We start from the raw sequence: 16,898 nt of genomic DNA on the forward strand, positions 1-16,898 counted from the left end.
CAACGGCACAAACAAGGCTGTATGCGCCGAGGAACTTCGCGCCGTGATGATCATTGGCGTTCTTGATGAGGACACCGTTGACGTGCTCAATGAGGACGATTCGGCTTGTCTACGCAGTCTGCGCTTGGCCTTCTTGCCAACAACCGGTATGAAACCGTCGGCGGCCGAGGACGAGGAGTCTTCACTTGGCACCGAGTACACAACAGTACACAACCGGACAGGCCGCCATTGGAATCTGAACCTTGCAACGTTTAACGCTAGAACTTTAGCTAGTGAGGCTAGCCTAGCAGTGCTGTTCGAGGAACTAGCGGGAATTAAATGGGATGTGATAGGGCTTAGCGAAGTTAGGAGGACAGGTGAGGCGTATGCAGTACTAAAGGACGGACACATACTGTGCTATCGCGGGTTAGAGGATAGACGAGAACTATGTGTGGGTTTCCTCATTAATAAGGATATAGCTGGCAACGTAGAGGAGTTCTACAGTATTAACGAGAGGGTAGCAGCTATAGCAATTAGGCTGAATAGGAGGTACAAGCTGAAAGTGGTGCAGGCCTACGCACCCACATCCAGCCATGATGACCAGGCCGTTGAAAGCTTCTATGAGGACGTAGAATCAGCAATGAATAAAGTAAAATCGCAGTACACTGTACTGATGGGTGACCTCAATGCGAAGGTGGGCAAGAAGCAGGCTGACGACCACGCGGTAGGTGACTATGGGATAGGCTCTAGAAATAGCAGGGGAGAGTTATTAGTCGAATTCGCGGATAGAAATAATTTACGGATCATGAATACCTTCTTCCGCAAACGAGAAAACAGGAAGTGGACCTGGAAGAGCCCCAATGGTGAGATTAAAAATGAAATAGACTTCATACTATGCACTAAACCTGGCATCATTAAGGATGTGGCCGTCCTCGGAAGGGTGCGTTGCAGCGACCATAGAATGGTAAGGTCTAGAATTAGCTTAGACTTGAAGAGGGAACGGAAGAAGCTAGTGAAGAAGAAGACCATTAACGAGTTAGCCGTAAGAGGGAAAGCACAGGAGTTTAGGATAGCACTGCAAAACAGATACTCGGCTTTAACTGAGGAAGATGATCTTGATGTTCAATCAATGCACGATAACCTGACATCAATAATTACGGAGTGCGCAGTAGAAGTAGGCGGTAGGACAGTTCGAAAAGGTACCGGGAAGCTTTCTCAGGTGACGAAAGATCTGATTAAGAAGCGCCAAAACATGAAGGCATCTAACACTACCGATAGAATAGAACTAACGGAGCTATCAAAGTTAATAAATAAGCGCAAGGTAGCCGACATAAGGAAGTTTAATATGGAGAGAATCGAGCATGCTTTAAAGAAAGGAGGTAGCCTAAAAACAGTGAAGAGGAATCTAGGCATAGGTAAAAACCAGATGTATGCATTAAGAGACAAGCAGGGCAATGTCATTAGCAATATGGATAAGATAGTTAACGTAGCCGAAGAGTTCTACACAGACCTGTACAGTAGCCAATGTAATCAGAGCGCTAATGAGAAAGACAGCAGTGCACAGCAATACGTCATCCCGCCAGTTACGAAAGATGAAGTAAAGAAAGCCTTAGAAGCAATGAAAAGGGGAAAAGCAGCTGGGGAGGATCAGGTAACAGCAGATCTGTTGAAGGATGGAGGGGACATCGTGCTAGAGAAACTAGCCACCCTGTATACGCAATGCCTTATGACCTCGACTGTACCAGAAGCTTGGAAGAATGCAAACATTATCTTAATTCATAAGAAGGGAGACGCCAAGGACTTGAAAAATTACAGGCCGATCAGCTTACTATCCGTTGCCTACAAAGTATTTACTAAGGTGATCGCTAATAGAGTCAGGGCAACGTTAGACTTTAATGAACCAAATGATCAGGCAGGCTTTCGTAAAGGATATTCTACAATAGATCATATTCACACTATCAATCAGGTGATAGAGAAATGCGCAGAATATAACCAACCTCTATATATAGCTTTCATTGATTACGAGAAAGCATTCGACTCAGTGGAAACCTCAGCAGTCATACAGGCATTGCGTAATCAGGGGGTAGAAGAGCCTTATGTCAAAATACTGGAAGATATATATAGCAACTGCACAGCTACTATAGTCCTCCATAAAGTCAGCAATAAAATTCCAGTAAGGAAGGGCGTCAGGCAAGGAGACACGATCTCGCCAATGCTGTTCACCGCATGTTTGCAGGAGGTATTTCGAGGCCTGAATTGGGAAGAGTTGGGAATAAGAATAAATGGAGAATACCTCAATAATCTGAGATTTGCTGATGACATTGCCTTGCTGAGTCACTCAGGAGGTGAACTGCAAATCATGATCAACGAGTTAGACAGGCAGAGCAGATCGATGGGTCTAAAAATTAACATGCAGAAAACCAAGGTAATGTTCAACAGCCTAGCAAGGGAACAACAGTTCACAATTGGCAGCGAGAGCCTAGAAATGGTGCCGGAATACGTCTACTTAGGGCAGGTAGTGACAGCTGATCCGGATCATGAGAGGGAGATAACTAGAAGGATAAGAATGGGGTGGAGCGCATATGGCAAATTCTCGCAGATCATGAGTGGCAGTTTACCAATTTCCCTCAAGAGGAAAGTGTACAACAGCATAATCTTACCGGTACTCACCTACGGGGCAGAAACGTGGAGGCTAACGAAAAGAGTTCAGCTTAAGTTAAGGACAACGCAGCGAGCCATGGAAAGAAAAATGATAGGTGTAACGTTAAGAGATCGGAAGCGGGCAGAGTGGGTGAGGGAACAAACACGGGTTAATGACATCCTAGTCGAAATCAAGAGAAAGAAATGGGCTTGGGCAGGTCATGTAATGCGAAGGCAAGATAACCGCTGGTCTTTAAGGGTAACGGAGTGGGTTCCAAGAGAAAGTAAGCGTAGCAGGGGGCGGCAGAAGGTTAGATGGGCGGATGAGATTAAGAAGTTTGCAGGCAAAGGGTGGATGCAGCTGGCAAAGGATAGGGTTAATTGGAGAGACATGGGAGAGGCCTTTGCCCTGCAGTGGGTGTAGTATGGCTGATGATGATGATGATGATGATGATGAGACAACAGTGCCCTGGTTGCTCGAGTCACTCTGGCGGTGCAGGCGCTTCCTCCTGGCGGCTGCTGCCGACACACCGGGTTCCAATAGAGGCCCAGAAGCTTCCACTTCTATCGCCGTGGCAAAAAGGGAGCGGCGCCTCCCTAATTATGCCACAAATTACCAAAAAACAGCAAAGACGTGAAGGCAGTGTTCTCTAAAAGAGCATGAAAAGGTACAAAGTCCGGCGGGTCACGCATCATGCTCTATGCGACGAATGAGCGATGACAAACAAATCTGACTGCTTCATTTTGAATACATTCCAACTTTTTAATATCACATGCGCAATGCGGGGACCATACAACTGTCTGTACCCAGTTTCCTCTACACGGCTTTTAGGCTACCTCCATTCTTTCTTTTATCCTTTATCCGTTCTTTCCCTTATCCGGTATCTTTTCTAGCGATCCTACCGCCTACTTCTACGGCACGCTCAGTAGTGAAAGCTGTGAGATTATAGTTAACTGCTTGAACATTAAGGTCGTATTCCGCAGTTACAGCCGATTTTTTGTAATTTCCTTCACATCGCTAACTTGTTAATGGGCTTCCACCTCTCTAGTTCCTTCTGTTCCATCTTTTTGTCTAGGCTAGTTCCAGATCTTACCTTCCTGTTATCGCTACAACGCACCTTTCCGAGGGCCTCCGCTTCGCTCATGATACCAGGCTAAGCGCACAGTATGAAGTCTATATTACTTTTAGTCTCATCCTTGGGGCTCTTACACGTCCAATTTCTGCTCCCTCATTTGCTGAAGAAGGTATTCATTATCAGAAAAATGATTTCTCTCGGCGAACTCTATACGCAGCGCCCCCTGCAATCCCTGGATCCTTTGCCATTGTCGTCCACTGCCTAAGCTTTTCGCTTTGCTTGGCATTCATGCACCTATCAGCACAGTTTTCTGTGTTTTCCCTTTGCCCATTGCCGATTCCATGTCTTCATAGACGCTTTCGAAGATCAGGTCATCATGGCTGCGACAACAGCGCGTCAGCCTGTGCCACCTTCAGTTTGTACCTCTTATTAAGCTTAATTGCGATAATTACCACCCTCTCGTAAATTCTATACCATGACATGTTATACTATGCTTGGCTTTACGTGTATGCGACACTCGCTGTATCACTTAGCGCGCAGTCATGCGGCAGTAGACGCGCGACTGCACGAGCACTGTTACCAACCACAGGCCTGAAGGGATAATGAGGCACGTGAGGTGATATAACACATTTCCACTTTCAAGTTGCGAGAAATCTGCAATTCGGATTGCTCGTTTAATCACGGTCTTAAACTGGGGAGGAGTCTTTCAGAAGGCTTAACACGAGCGCTGAGATATGCACACGTCTTTCAAATGGCGGCAGGCATTAGCAGCAGTTGCTGTGGAAGGGCTCTCTGGCATTGTCAAACAAAGGACCATTACCAAACCCTGGCCAATCCCCCACCGTGGGTATGTGCCATCGTATTTGAGGCAACAACAGCAACACTGCTGCTGCAAGTGCACGCTTGCGGCCTGTGCCTAGCCCTTTTTGGTTCCGCAACCTATTTGGGACACTTTGTGGTGGAGTGTGCAAGTAAATCGCCCTGGAATATGTCGCACACCACTCCTAACACCGAGGACTCCAGACCTCTCCCTGTCGTCACGCCAGTGCACCGGGTCAGCAGCCGAAATCTTGAACTGCCCCTGAGCATGGGCTATTGAAGACAACCTCGCCGCCTGGTCGACTACATCATGTGCTCAGGGAATTCGACTCTACCTCGGCGCCTACCCCTCAAGCAATCATGCAAGGCGCCGCGTACTACACCCTCCAGAACCACCCTCCCTTATGTGACGTTTGCCTATAACACGGTGATTCACGAAACGACTCGCTTTACTCCGTTTCTCCTCGTCTACGGGCGTGATGTACAAACGATTCTAGACGCCATGCTTCCCTGTTCCCCTGACGACAAGGCGCTCACACCAGACGCCGAGGAATTTTCCCGGCACGCAGAGCAAGCCCGCCAACTGGCCCGTATAAACATCCGCCGGCAGCAGGCAACGGATGCACAACGCTACAACCAACGACATCGCCACGTCGAGTACCAAGCCGACGACAAAGTGTGGGTATGGACTCCAGTACGTCGCCCCGCCCTGTCGGAGAACCTCCTAAGCCGCTACTTTGGACCCTACACAGTGCAGCGCCGCATCACGGATGTGACGTATGAAGTCCTCCCCTATGGCACTCTGCCGAGTTCGCGCCGTCGACTTCTGCCTGAGGTCTTGCACGTACTGCCAATGAAGCGTTACTTTACGCAGTAACGGGCGCCTATTTCGCGCTTTCTTTTGTTTTATTTTTTTGCCTGCAGTCGTTCGGCGGCCCGTGATCGTTTCTTCGCTTGTTTTCCTTCGCTTGTTTGCGCCCACGTTTTTGTTTCTTTTTTTTTTGTGGGGGGGGGGGGGAATAATGCCGCCAGGTGTCCCCGGGCGGCGCCTTGAGGACAAAGTGAGACTGAGACATGCGTGCTCTTGCAGCTGCGACATTGCTTGACTGCTTGCGGCCTGTGCCTAGGCCTTGTTGGTTCTGCAACCTGTTTGTGACAATATGCAATAAAGACTTCCGGGTAGACTAGTGAAGCGAAAATCGCATGTTTTTTTATGATTTGCTGTGTACCCAGCTGATTTGTTGTTTAGGGGATAGCGGGTAGTATTTCGTCCAACGTTTGCTTTATACCGAACGCTCCACTTCATGACCAAAGCTGCAAAAACTGCTTCACCGCTGAAACCGTCTGAGGAAAGCATAATATGCCCAGCCCTGTGCTTGACACTCATGCAGTATATCTTCTTGTACCTGCACGTTTAAAATATCTAAGTTCTTCCTTTAGCTTCCAACGTACTCTAAGCGCTTAAGTGCAACACGTTTTTCTCAACATCTACAGTGGTACTGGAGTCCAATTACCTCAGCCAAGCGAATACAAGCCAGTAATTCGTGCGTGAGAATCCTCTATTTTTTGTGCTCTGAGAGCGCAGAGCACAGTTAGCGGAATGCCCTAAAGCGACCTTACTGTTCTTACTGCAAGCGCCTGAGGCACGTGGTCTTAAGTTTTGCCTGCCTGACCAAAGGATCGTTTCTGCGGTCTAGGCGAAACAACCACGCTGCCTCAGTAAGACACCAAGTTCTGTACAGAAAAGCGAAGGGGCGCAAACCAGGAGGTCACCGTCGAGTAGGTTGTAAATGTCATGGAAACTGCCATCTTGCTTCTGCTGGGTCAAAATGTAACGGAGCCCACTTGTGATGACGTTCTCGTCGATGAGGATAGACTTCTGGGCTTCGCACAAAGTTCTCACCACGAATGCTGTCAGCCTGCGAGGAGATGAGAATTTCACATGCGTGCGACGTCGTGTATCGCACAAGGTCATCGTACGGTGCCACTAGCAAACAGCTGTAATCGCTGCTTCACCCTCAGCCTTCCATTTCACCTTTGGAGGCCACCCTGCAGCTCCTTCAGTACAGCATAGGCATTTGAAAAAGAATATTACTTGGTAAGATTTTAAATAAAATAGCATTTATATCGTTTCACACAAAAAAGTGGCAAAGATTTAGCGTAGTTATACCTAGTAGAGGTGTGAAATCACGTGGTTATTCTGGTTGTCTCACTGCTGGGTCGTCAGCACGTCTGGCGACGGTATTAGGCTGAGGCTGAGCTGTTATCGAGGTTAAGCTTATCTGTTCGTGCCGCAGATGGAAGTTGATGTAGACGATGTGCAATGCACAGCGCGAGAGTGCGTCGCAGTTTGAACACATGGTGTGATCGGATGCCGTTGCAGCATAGTGCTCTCGTGCAGTGGCCAGCGAAGCTCATGTGCTCACGCCGCCGCGGGTTCGAAACCAAGCCGGGGCAATATTTATTTTATTTCTGAATGGGCTGTTGCTTTGCTCGGCTAGGCCAAGGTCACCCTCCCATTGTCTACAGCATGCGGGAGCGACGCTACTCCGACCTAACCTGAGCTTGCCCGAGTTACTTGTAGGCTTCGGATAAGATTCTCGGTTGCTACCGTGTTAAGTAGTGCTTCTTTGTCACGAAATTCTCTGACTGGTCGAGAGAGAGGTTCCGGGACCGTGTGACCTCATCACATCCTGCCCACCGGAATGTGAACAAACTTCGCACCATTCTTCTATTCAATGCAACTGCCACTTGCCCATCGTGGCGCTGCGCATGCGCCTTACGGGGGCTCGAGTAGAGCACCTGGGTCTCACAAGCCCCACTCGTGGCTGTGTTTGAGACAGTCACCTGCCGGAGCAGTGATGCATGTTTAACCGCGGCTCCAGTATTGTTATGAAGACTCCCTCCGATTTATGAATGCGACTGAGATGGCCGGGAGGTCAACACCACGCGACCACCAGTGGATCAATCATGGAGTAGCGCGACATTTAAAAGTCTGATGACTTCCAAAATTTTGAAGTTGGCCCACTCCCCTAATTCCAAAGGAACCATAAATTTTGGCAGTACGCCCATCATACTCCGAAAAATGAGTTAAGGTGGATTAGTGGGTGAATTAAGGTGATTAAGTGGGTCAGTTTAGCAAGACTTCCATAAAATAATTCAATGGAAGGCACTTGAACATTCGCGAAAGCAATGACTCATGTGTACCATATAAGGGCAATAGAAGCCGTCGCGGAGGATCAGTGGTTATGGCGCTCGGCTGCTGACCCAAAAGGCGCGGGTTCGATCCCGCCCGCGGTGGTCGAATTTCGGTGGAGAAAAAATTCAAAGGGCCCGTGTACTGTTCGATGTCTGTGCTCGTTAAAGCGCCCTAGGTGGTCGATATTTACAGAGCCCATAACAACGGTGTTCCTCATAGCATGAGTCACTTTCGGATATTAAACCCCCATAATTTTAAACCGAAATCGGTTCCAGCCTTAGTTTTGGCGGGAAGTTCTTAAGAAAATCATTAGACTCTCAAGTAGGCACCATAGGAGGCAAACTATAGGCTATCGCATTTTATTATTCAATAACGTGGTTAAGAAATCCCGCAAGATTTTTGTTTCCTCCGTTCGGCGAGAGTATAGAAACGCTTCGACGAGTGTTAAGAAGCTCAAGACCTTTGGCTCGCGAGAGCAAAGATTTGGTAACACCCTTGCATGCTAGCTACAGAAAAATGCGCTCTAAACACACTCACCATAGACTGGAATTGTAATGCGGCCAAAACGCGAAGGACCCGCCGGATTTCCGGAAAGTGAGGATGTTATGATAGCCTAGAATAGGAAGAACTATTTGTTCGCATAGACAAACCACAAGAATGGCGCGAGCTTTCTTTATTTTTTGCATCACCGCCAACAACAACAAAATGCGGGTGACGAGTCGCTCTTACACGCAAAGAGTGTTGGCCAGAGGACCTTAAAAATAAAAATATTGCTTTAGTGCACCTTAAATGCTCGTCAAATTCTGAAAAACTCTTTAAAGATGACTAGAGGTTACTCAGTGCTGTTAATGAAAACGCAATGTGTATGGAAGATGCAATTCCCGCCCTGAGCTTCCTTTGTCAGCATAGATGTCATTGCCACGACATAATGATGGCTTTCTCTGCGGAGAGAAGACAGCAAAGCAAAATTAAGCAAACCGCTGAAATGAAAATAAGAAAAGGCGCACTGCAGATAGTTAGGTGCGAATTTAAGCGTAGGTGCGAATTTACCAGCTCAGTTCCACAAGCGGAATAAAAGCAATTCTTTCATTCATGGCTAAACTTGGGAAGGGCCAGCACAAACATTGGGCACAACGCAACAAAAACCACCAAGACTCCAACTTTCCTGGCGGGCGCATTCAGTATGAGCGCAGCGTCCTTGGCGTCGCTCTAAGGGATTCTTTGTAGAAAGAGCATTCATGACAGATGCGCCCGTGAATATTTTCTCAAAATGCCCTGTACCGATATGCAAGGCATCCGCGATAGCTAAGGTGCGATTTGTTTTAAGAAACCAGCAGAGGAAGTGCTACTGAGCATTATTCTAAACCCCAAAGAGAAAAGGCGAGCACGAGCACCGGAACATAACTGACATGTTAAGGAGACTACGGATGTCAGTGTTGTCTCATGCCTATGCCGTCATAATCCTCGCGAGTACAGCATCTGCGATGACGTCATTTTTGCTTCCCGCCAGAGCAAGGACCTTAGGTCCCAGGTCCTCTTGTTTTAGTTAGGGATGTTCGAAGAATTGCCGACAACGAGAGTTGCTAATGAAGATCGAAGCAGGTGTTGAGTGCCGAGTGGCCTGATACAAGTCACGTACCACTGCGGATGAAGCCCAGCGCTCGGTCCTCGTCCTCGGGCGATATGCGGCTGGCGGTCTTCAGATACTCGTAGGTGTACAGCGCTGGTGCCAGGAACATCATGGTTTGTTCACCACTGCCTAATGAAATCCTCAGAAGCGTTACCAGGTTCTTTACCCACGCCTCCGAAGCAGCGCCCATGTCATCACCTGCAACAATTACGGAGCCCGGCGATGGCTTAAAACAGAACAACACCTGACTGAAGAGGGACTAGGGTGTTCAAAAGGGAGTATAGTACTGATTGATAGGGCAGCACAAAACCTAATCAGCACTGTTGTGTATCTTCTGGCGCCCTCTACACGTTCGACAGTTTTAATAAAGGCTAAGCCAGTAGTGGCCGCCAGAGTCGTTCCTCTCAATGGAGTCTGTCACTCGCGACTTCGTGCCGCCGCATCTTTAAACCTGACGCAACCAGCACAAGCGACATAACATGGTGTCAGAAGTATAAGCAGATCGTCTCCGCAACGCCTAAAATCAACAAAATGGCTAACGTTTTCAACCAGCCCCCGGCTAACTTCGAACATGTTGCCACTCCTCCGGCCGCATGGGAAGAATGGCGGGAAGCATTCACCATATATGAACTGGCTTGTTAGCACAACACTCAGCCTAAATCAGCGCGGAAGGCATTGTTGTTTCATGTTCTTGGCCCGCATGCTCGTCGCATCGCACAGACGTTCCCTCCAGACCCTGCCTACGAAAACGAAGACGCAGACCCAGTGAAATACATACTTGGTAAGTTTGACGAGTTATATCACCCGTACAAGAACGTCATACAAGCAGCAGTGGTGTTCAACTCGATGATACGAAAGCCAGGTCAGTCAACGATTTTGTTGCTGACCTTCGAAGACAGGCGCAGAAATGGGACTTCGGTGACAAGTGCGACAGACTGATTGGCGACCGCGTGGCGGTTGGAATCCGCGATGGAGCTCTCCGGTAACGGCTCTTTCGGGAGCGCGACCTCACTCTGGAAAAAATCGTCTCAGCGTGGAAGGAAGCGGAAATATCAAAGAAACATGTGCAAGAGATTGTAACCAGTGATCAGTAGCCAGAAGTGAATGCCGTTCACACGTATAATCGGAAACCCACGTAGGCAACTAAATGCTCTTCCGCTAGGTATCAACAAGCCTCAGCAGCATCATCGCTCGTCTCAAAGGTCTAATCGTAAATATTCTCGCTGTGGAACCTCGCACTCTCCACAACAGTGCCCAGCATTTGGCAAAATCTGTTACAACTGCGACAAACTTGGCCATTAAACGCACCTGTGCAAGCAGCCACGTCGGCCGACAGCAGCGCATCGACCGCGAGTCGTACTGCTTCATGTGCCTCCACAACAAGGCTCGCAGGAGGAGTTATACTTGGGCTGCTTGACTACGTGTAGTGTCAGTGCCAACGCAACTGACTGGAACGAAACTGTCAGTGTTAATGGACACGAGGTGACATTCAACATCGGTTCGGACGTCAACATAATTTCAGAACAGATGTTCAAGCAGTGGCCATGCAGACCAGCAACCAAACCATCCACAGCTAAAGTGACTACGTAAAGTGGCCACCAGCTCCCAATAGACAGTGAATGTGAACTGTCTTGTGCGGTGAACAACACGGATTGCCGCCTGAGATTTCTGCTGGTGATGGAGCCACTCAAGCCGATACTAGGAGCTGCTGCATGCACAACCATGCGCTTGCTTTCCCGTGTGAAGACCCTTCAAGCAACGAGAAAGTCAAATGACACAGTGCTGCAAGAACAGTTTCAGGATGTACTGATTGATTTCCCTGACATATTTGAAGGAATTGGCCAGCTTCCGGGACATTAAATCACCGAGTGGCGCGAAGATGCAGTGCCGGCAGTTTGTACTCCTCGCAGAGTACCAAGTGCTGTCGAGGATAAGGTGAAAGAAGAGGTGAAGCGCAAGGAGGAGAATGGCGTAATCACGCGAGAGGCAGAACATAGTAAATGGGTCCATCCCATAGTGGTGATAACCAAAAAAGACGGAACTTTTCGTTTGTGCCTTGATCCACGGAACCTCAATGCAGCACTAAAAAGGCAACACTGCCGCATTCCATTACCAGAAGGGCTTTTTGCAAGCCTGAATGGCTCAACAGTCTTCTCTGTCCTTGATGCCAAGAGTGCTTTTTTGGCAACTGACTTTGGATGAACCAAGTTCACGGCTTTGTACATTCACAAAGCCATGTGGCCGTTACCGTTTTCTTCGAGTACCGCTTGGGCTTGCAACAGCCCCCGAGCGGTTCCAGCAGCTCATTGAAAAGGTATTTGAAAGGCAAGCCACTGTGAAGCCGTATATTGATTTCATACTGGTTGCCTCAAGGACTTCGGAAGAACACTAAGTCCATCTCAGAACTGTTCTGACCATAGCTAGACAAATCAACCTGAAGCTTAACAAATCAAAACTGAAGTTAGGACTTTCAGTCCATAAATATCTGGGTCACCAGCTCTCCTCAGATGGGCTATCCCCAGACCCTGACAAGGTCAGATCGATTGAGGCCATGTCACTTCCATCAAACAAGTCAAAACAGCAAAAATTCTTAGGATTGGTGACATATCTCACGAAGTTCATCCCTAATTTTTTGGCAACCACGAGTCCTCTGCGTGAGCTTCTCAAGGCAGATGTAGCTACAGAGACTTTCAGCTCATCAAACATAAGCTCACAAAAGCACCTGTGTTGCGTTATTTTGACCCATCCAAGCGGATCACAATTTCAACAGATGACAGCTCATACGGCCTGGTATCGGTTTTCTTGCAGCAAGGCAGACCAATCGCATACGCTTCTGCAGCCCTTACGCACACCCAACAACATATGCACAAATAGAGAAAAAAACATTTAGCTGTAGTGTTCGTATGTGAGCGGTTCCAATATTACACTTTTGGCCGCCCTGTAAAAGTGGAAAAAGAGCACAAACCTCTTGTTGGACCCGAGACAAAGGAGCTAACAAAAATGTCACCAAGACTGCAAAGACTTTCGCTCTGGCTACAGTGCTACAGTACTAAACTTGAGTATGTACCGGGGAAACAGCAGGCTGTGGCTGATGGACTGTCAAGATCCCCAAACTCCGAATCCAAGATGGAAACGGCAGACAGTAATCCAGGACTGTTGGTGTTCAGTCTGGTTCAAGCGTCGCCCACCAAGCTCAAGCAGATCCAAGAAGCAACAAGTCGGGATCCAGTCTTGCAGCAACTAACCAAGTAGATTCAACAAGGTTGGCCTGATCGCCTTAGTGATGTTCATTCTATGGCTCGTTGGGATTCACGTAGCGTGACTGGGCCGGAGAAGAGACGAGGACGATCGGAAGAAGAAAACTTTGAAAACTTTATACAAAGACTATTTACAAACTGTACAGGTGAGAGCAACCGAGAGTGCTTCTCAGTAAAGAGAGCTTCTTGGCGGTCGGAAGTGTCTCCCAGCAAAGGGTATCTCTCAAGAGGGGAGCTCTCTTCTGATACCAAACCATCATCATCATCATCATCATCATCATCATTATCAACAGCCTGACTGCACCCACTGCAGGGCAAAGGCCTCTCTCATGTCTCTCCAATTAGCCCTGTCCTTTACCAGCTTCATCCACCCTTTCCCTGCAAACTTCTTAATCTCATCCGTCCACCTAACCTTCTGCCGCCCCCTGCTACGCTTACTTTCTCTTGGAACCCACTCCGTTACCCTTAAGGACCAGCGGTTATCTTGCCTTCTCATTACATGCCCTGCCCAAGCCCATTTCTTTCTCTTGATTTCGACTAGGATGTCATTAACCCGCGTTTGTTCCCTCACCCACTCTGCCCGCTTCCGGTCTCTTAACGTTACATCTATCATTTTTCTTTCCATGGCTCGCTGCGTTGTCCTTAACTTAGGCTGAACTCTTTTCGTTAGCCTCTATGTTTCTGCCCCGTAGGTGAGTACCGGTAAGATAAAGCTGTTGTACATTTTCCTCTTGAGGGAAATTGGTAAACCGCCACTTATGATCTGCGAGAATTTGCAATATGCGCTCCACCCCATTCTTATCCTTCTAGTTATCTCCCTCTCATGATCCGATCAGCTGTCACTACCTGCCCTAAGTAGACGTATTCCGTCACAAATTCAAGGCTCTCGCTGCCAAATGCGAACTGTTGTTCCCTTGCTAGGCTGTTGAACACTACCTTGGTTTTCTGCATGTTAATTTTTAGACCCATCGATCTGCTCTGCCCGTCTAACTCATTAATCATGATTTGCAGTTCACCTCTTGAGTGACTCAGCAAGGCAATGTCATTAGCGAATCACAGATTATTTAGGTATTCTCCATTTATTCTTATTCCCAACTGTTCCCAATACAGGCCTCGAAATACCTCCTGTAAACATGCGGTGAACAGCATTAGCGAGATCGTGTCTCCTTGCCTGACGCCCGTCCTTATTGGAATTTTATTGCTGACTTTATGGAGGAGTATAGTAGCTGTGCAGTTGCTATATATATCTTCCAGTATTTTGCCATAAGGCTCTTCTACCCCCTAATTACGCAATGCCTGTATGACTGCTGAGGTTTCCACTGAGTCGAATGCTTTCTCGTAATCAATGAAAGCTATATATAGAGGTTCGTTATATTCTGCGCATTTCTCTATCACCTGATTGATAGTGTGATTATGATCTATTGTGGAATATCCTTTACGAAAGCCTACCTGATCATTTGGTTGATTGAAGTCTAACGTTGCCCTGACTCTATTAGCGATTACCTTAGTAAATACTTTGCCGACAACGGATAGTAAGCTGATCGGACTGTAATTTTTCAAGTCCTTGGCGTCTCCCTTCTTAAGAATTAAGATAATGTTTGCATTCTTCCAAGCTTATGGTACAGTCGAGGTCATAAGGCATTGCATACACAGGGTGGGTAGTTTTTCTAGCATTATGTCCCCTCCATCCTTCAACAGATCTGCTGTAACCTGGACCTCCCCAGCTGCTTTTCCCCTTTTCATTGCTTCTAAGGCTTTCTTTACTTCATCTTTCGTTACTGGCGGGATGACGCATTGCTGTGCACCGCTGTCTTCCTCATTAACGCTCTGATTACATTGGCTACTGTGCAGATCTGTGTAGAGCTCTTCGGCTACGTTAACTATCTTATCCATATTGCTAATGAAATTGCCCTGCTTGTCTCTTAATGCATACATCTGGTTTTTACCTATGCCTAGTTTCCTCTTCACTGCTTTTAGGCTACCTCCAATCTTTAAAGCATGTTCGATTCTCTCCATATTAAACTTCCTTATGTCGGCTACCTTGCGCTTGTTTATTAATTTCTAAAGCTCTGATATTTGTATTCCGTTTGTAGGGTTCGACGCCCTCATGATTTGGCGCTTCTTAATCATATCTTTCGTCACCTGAGATAGCTTCCCGGTATCCTGTCGAACTGTCCTAGCGCCTACTTCTACTGCGCACTCCGTAACTATTGATGTCAGATTATCGTGCATTGTATGAACATCAAGATCGTCTTCCTCAGTTAAAGCCGAATATCTGTTTTGCAGCGCTATCCTAAACTCCTGCGCTTTCAGTCTTACGGCTAACTCGTTTATGGTCTTCTTCACTAGCTTCTTCCGTTCCCTCTTCAAGTCTAAGCTTAGTCTAGACCTTACCATTCTGTGGTCGCTACAACGCACCTTTCCGAGGACGGCCACATCCTGAATGATGCCAGGTTTAGCGCATAGTATGAAGTCGATTTCATTTTTATTTTCGCCATTGGGGCTCTTCCAGGTCCACTTGGTGTTTTCTCGTTTGCGGAAGAAGGTATTCATGATCCATAAATTATTTTTATCCGCGAATTCGACTAATAACACTCCCCTGCCATTTCTAGAGCCTATCCCATAGCCACCTACCGCGTGGTCGTCAGCCAGCTTCTTTGCCACCTTCGCATTGAAGTTGCCCATCAGCACAGTGTACTGCGATTTTACTTTATTCATTGCCGATTCTACGTCCTCATAGAGACTTTCAACGGTCTGGTCATCATGGCTGGATGTGGGCGCGTAGGCCTGCACTACTTTCAGCTTGTGCCTCCTATTCAGCCTAATTACTATAGCTGCTACCCTCTCGTTAATACTATAGAGCTCCACTACGTTTCCGGCTGTCCTCATTAGTCAGGAATCCCACACCTAGTTCTCGTCTATCCTATAATCCGCGATAGCACAGTATGTGTCCGTCCTTTAGTATTGTATACGCCTCACTTGTCCTCCTAGCCTCGCTAAGCCCTATCAGATACCATTTAATTCCCGCTAGTTCCTCGAGCAGCACAGCTAGACTAGCCTCACTAGATAAGGTTCTAGCGTTAAACGTTGCCACGTTCAGATTCCAATGGCGGCCTGTCCGGAGCCAGAGATTCTTAGCACCCTCCGCTGGGTCACAGGTCTGACCACCGCCGTGGTCAGTTGCTCCGCAGCCGCTGGGGACTGAGGGCCGAGGGTTAATTAGTTTGATCATAGAAGGTTGTGGCCAAGTACTACACCAGGGTGGCCAAATCCTGCTCTGATGAGAGAGTGCATTGTCGGTTCTGGTCACCGAGATCATGCCGCACTCCAGGCCTGGGTACGCAATTCCATCGACACGCGGATTTTTTTTTTGAACCCCGGTGGAGAATAGCGCGGCACCAGGATTCGAACCCCGGTCCTCTTGCACGCGAGGCGGATGCTCTACCTCTACGCCATCGCTGCATCAGGGGCCAAACCAGCAGCTCGTTAAATACTCTTTGCATTCCCCAGATCCTTAGCTGGGGAATACAGTTCGAAGATTGATGTCCAATCAAACGATGGCACTGATGGTACCACCCACGGCAGGGCGGTCCTGATGTTCTCTCACAGCTCGGTCGATGGAAAGGGGAACAGGACGCGGTCACGTTGTCGTCCGCGGTCACGTTGTCGTCCAAATTCACCGAACTCAACAGCAGGAAGAGAGCATGAGCACAACGGCAACCCCGCAGCCAAATGTTGCGCCCGGAAGATGAACTGCTCGCACGTAGCTCGACTGACTGGGCGTGGCAGGAACCAGACGTTCTTTGGGAGTCTTCTGATGACCTTCTGTGCCGAAGCTCAGCATCGCTTTCCTTCGTCAGATGGCCGTTTTGGGGAATTCTCTGCAATGCTAGCCAAAAGGGATCACAGACGCCAAACCACACCTGACAAAAGCAAGGGCCCTCCGAACCCACTCGTCCCGCCAGACCAAAACTCAGGACCAAGACTGCACTCAGCTAAAAACTTCATCTATAACTAAGAGATCAAAGATAAGAGATCAAATGCTTTGCCTGAATGACCAGATGGTGTCTCCCGACGAGGAGTTTAGACAAGGCACCTGTCCAAGGCGTGTGCTCCCGCTCGAGGTGCACTTGGAAGGGAAAAAAATTCGCTAAATGAAATCAGGTTGGTGCTTAGAGGGCACGTGGTACGGGAATTGGTGATTGGTTTTGGCCGACGTGGCGTTCAATTTTGCCCGCCCCAATACCTCAGAGGCCACCACTCGCTCATAATTATCCTTGGCCGAAATAAGGAAAACG

General features: G+C 48.0%; 1 protein-coding gene across 1 annotated transcript in view; it reads right to left on the reverse strand.

Moving 5' to 3' along the window:
- The window catches only part of LOC144096617 (complement C3-like), a 178,717-nt gene that overhangs the window by 66,371 nt on the left and 95,448 nt on the right, over positions 1–16,898 (reverse strand). The window contains exons 22-24 of the mRNA XM_077629433.1: positions 9,353–9,541; positions 8,251–8,326; positions 6,277–6,433 (exon numbers count right to left, since the gene is read on the reverse strand). Of these exons, the coding sequence (XP_077485559.1) occupies positions 6,277–6,433; positions 8,251–8,326; positions 9,353–9,541 (422 nt within the window). The remainder of the gene's footprint in view (positions 1–6,276; positions 6,434–8,250; positions 8,327–9,352; positions 9,542–16,898) is intronic.

Source organism: Amblyomma americanum, chromosome 7, assembly GCF_052857255.1.
Source record: "Amblyomma americanum isolate KBUSLIRL-KWMA chromosome 7, ASM5285725v1, whole genome shotgun sequence".
NCBI lineage: Eukaryota > Metazoa > Arthropoda > Arachnida > Ixodida > Ixodidae > Amblyomma > Amblyomma americanum.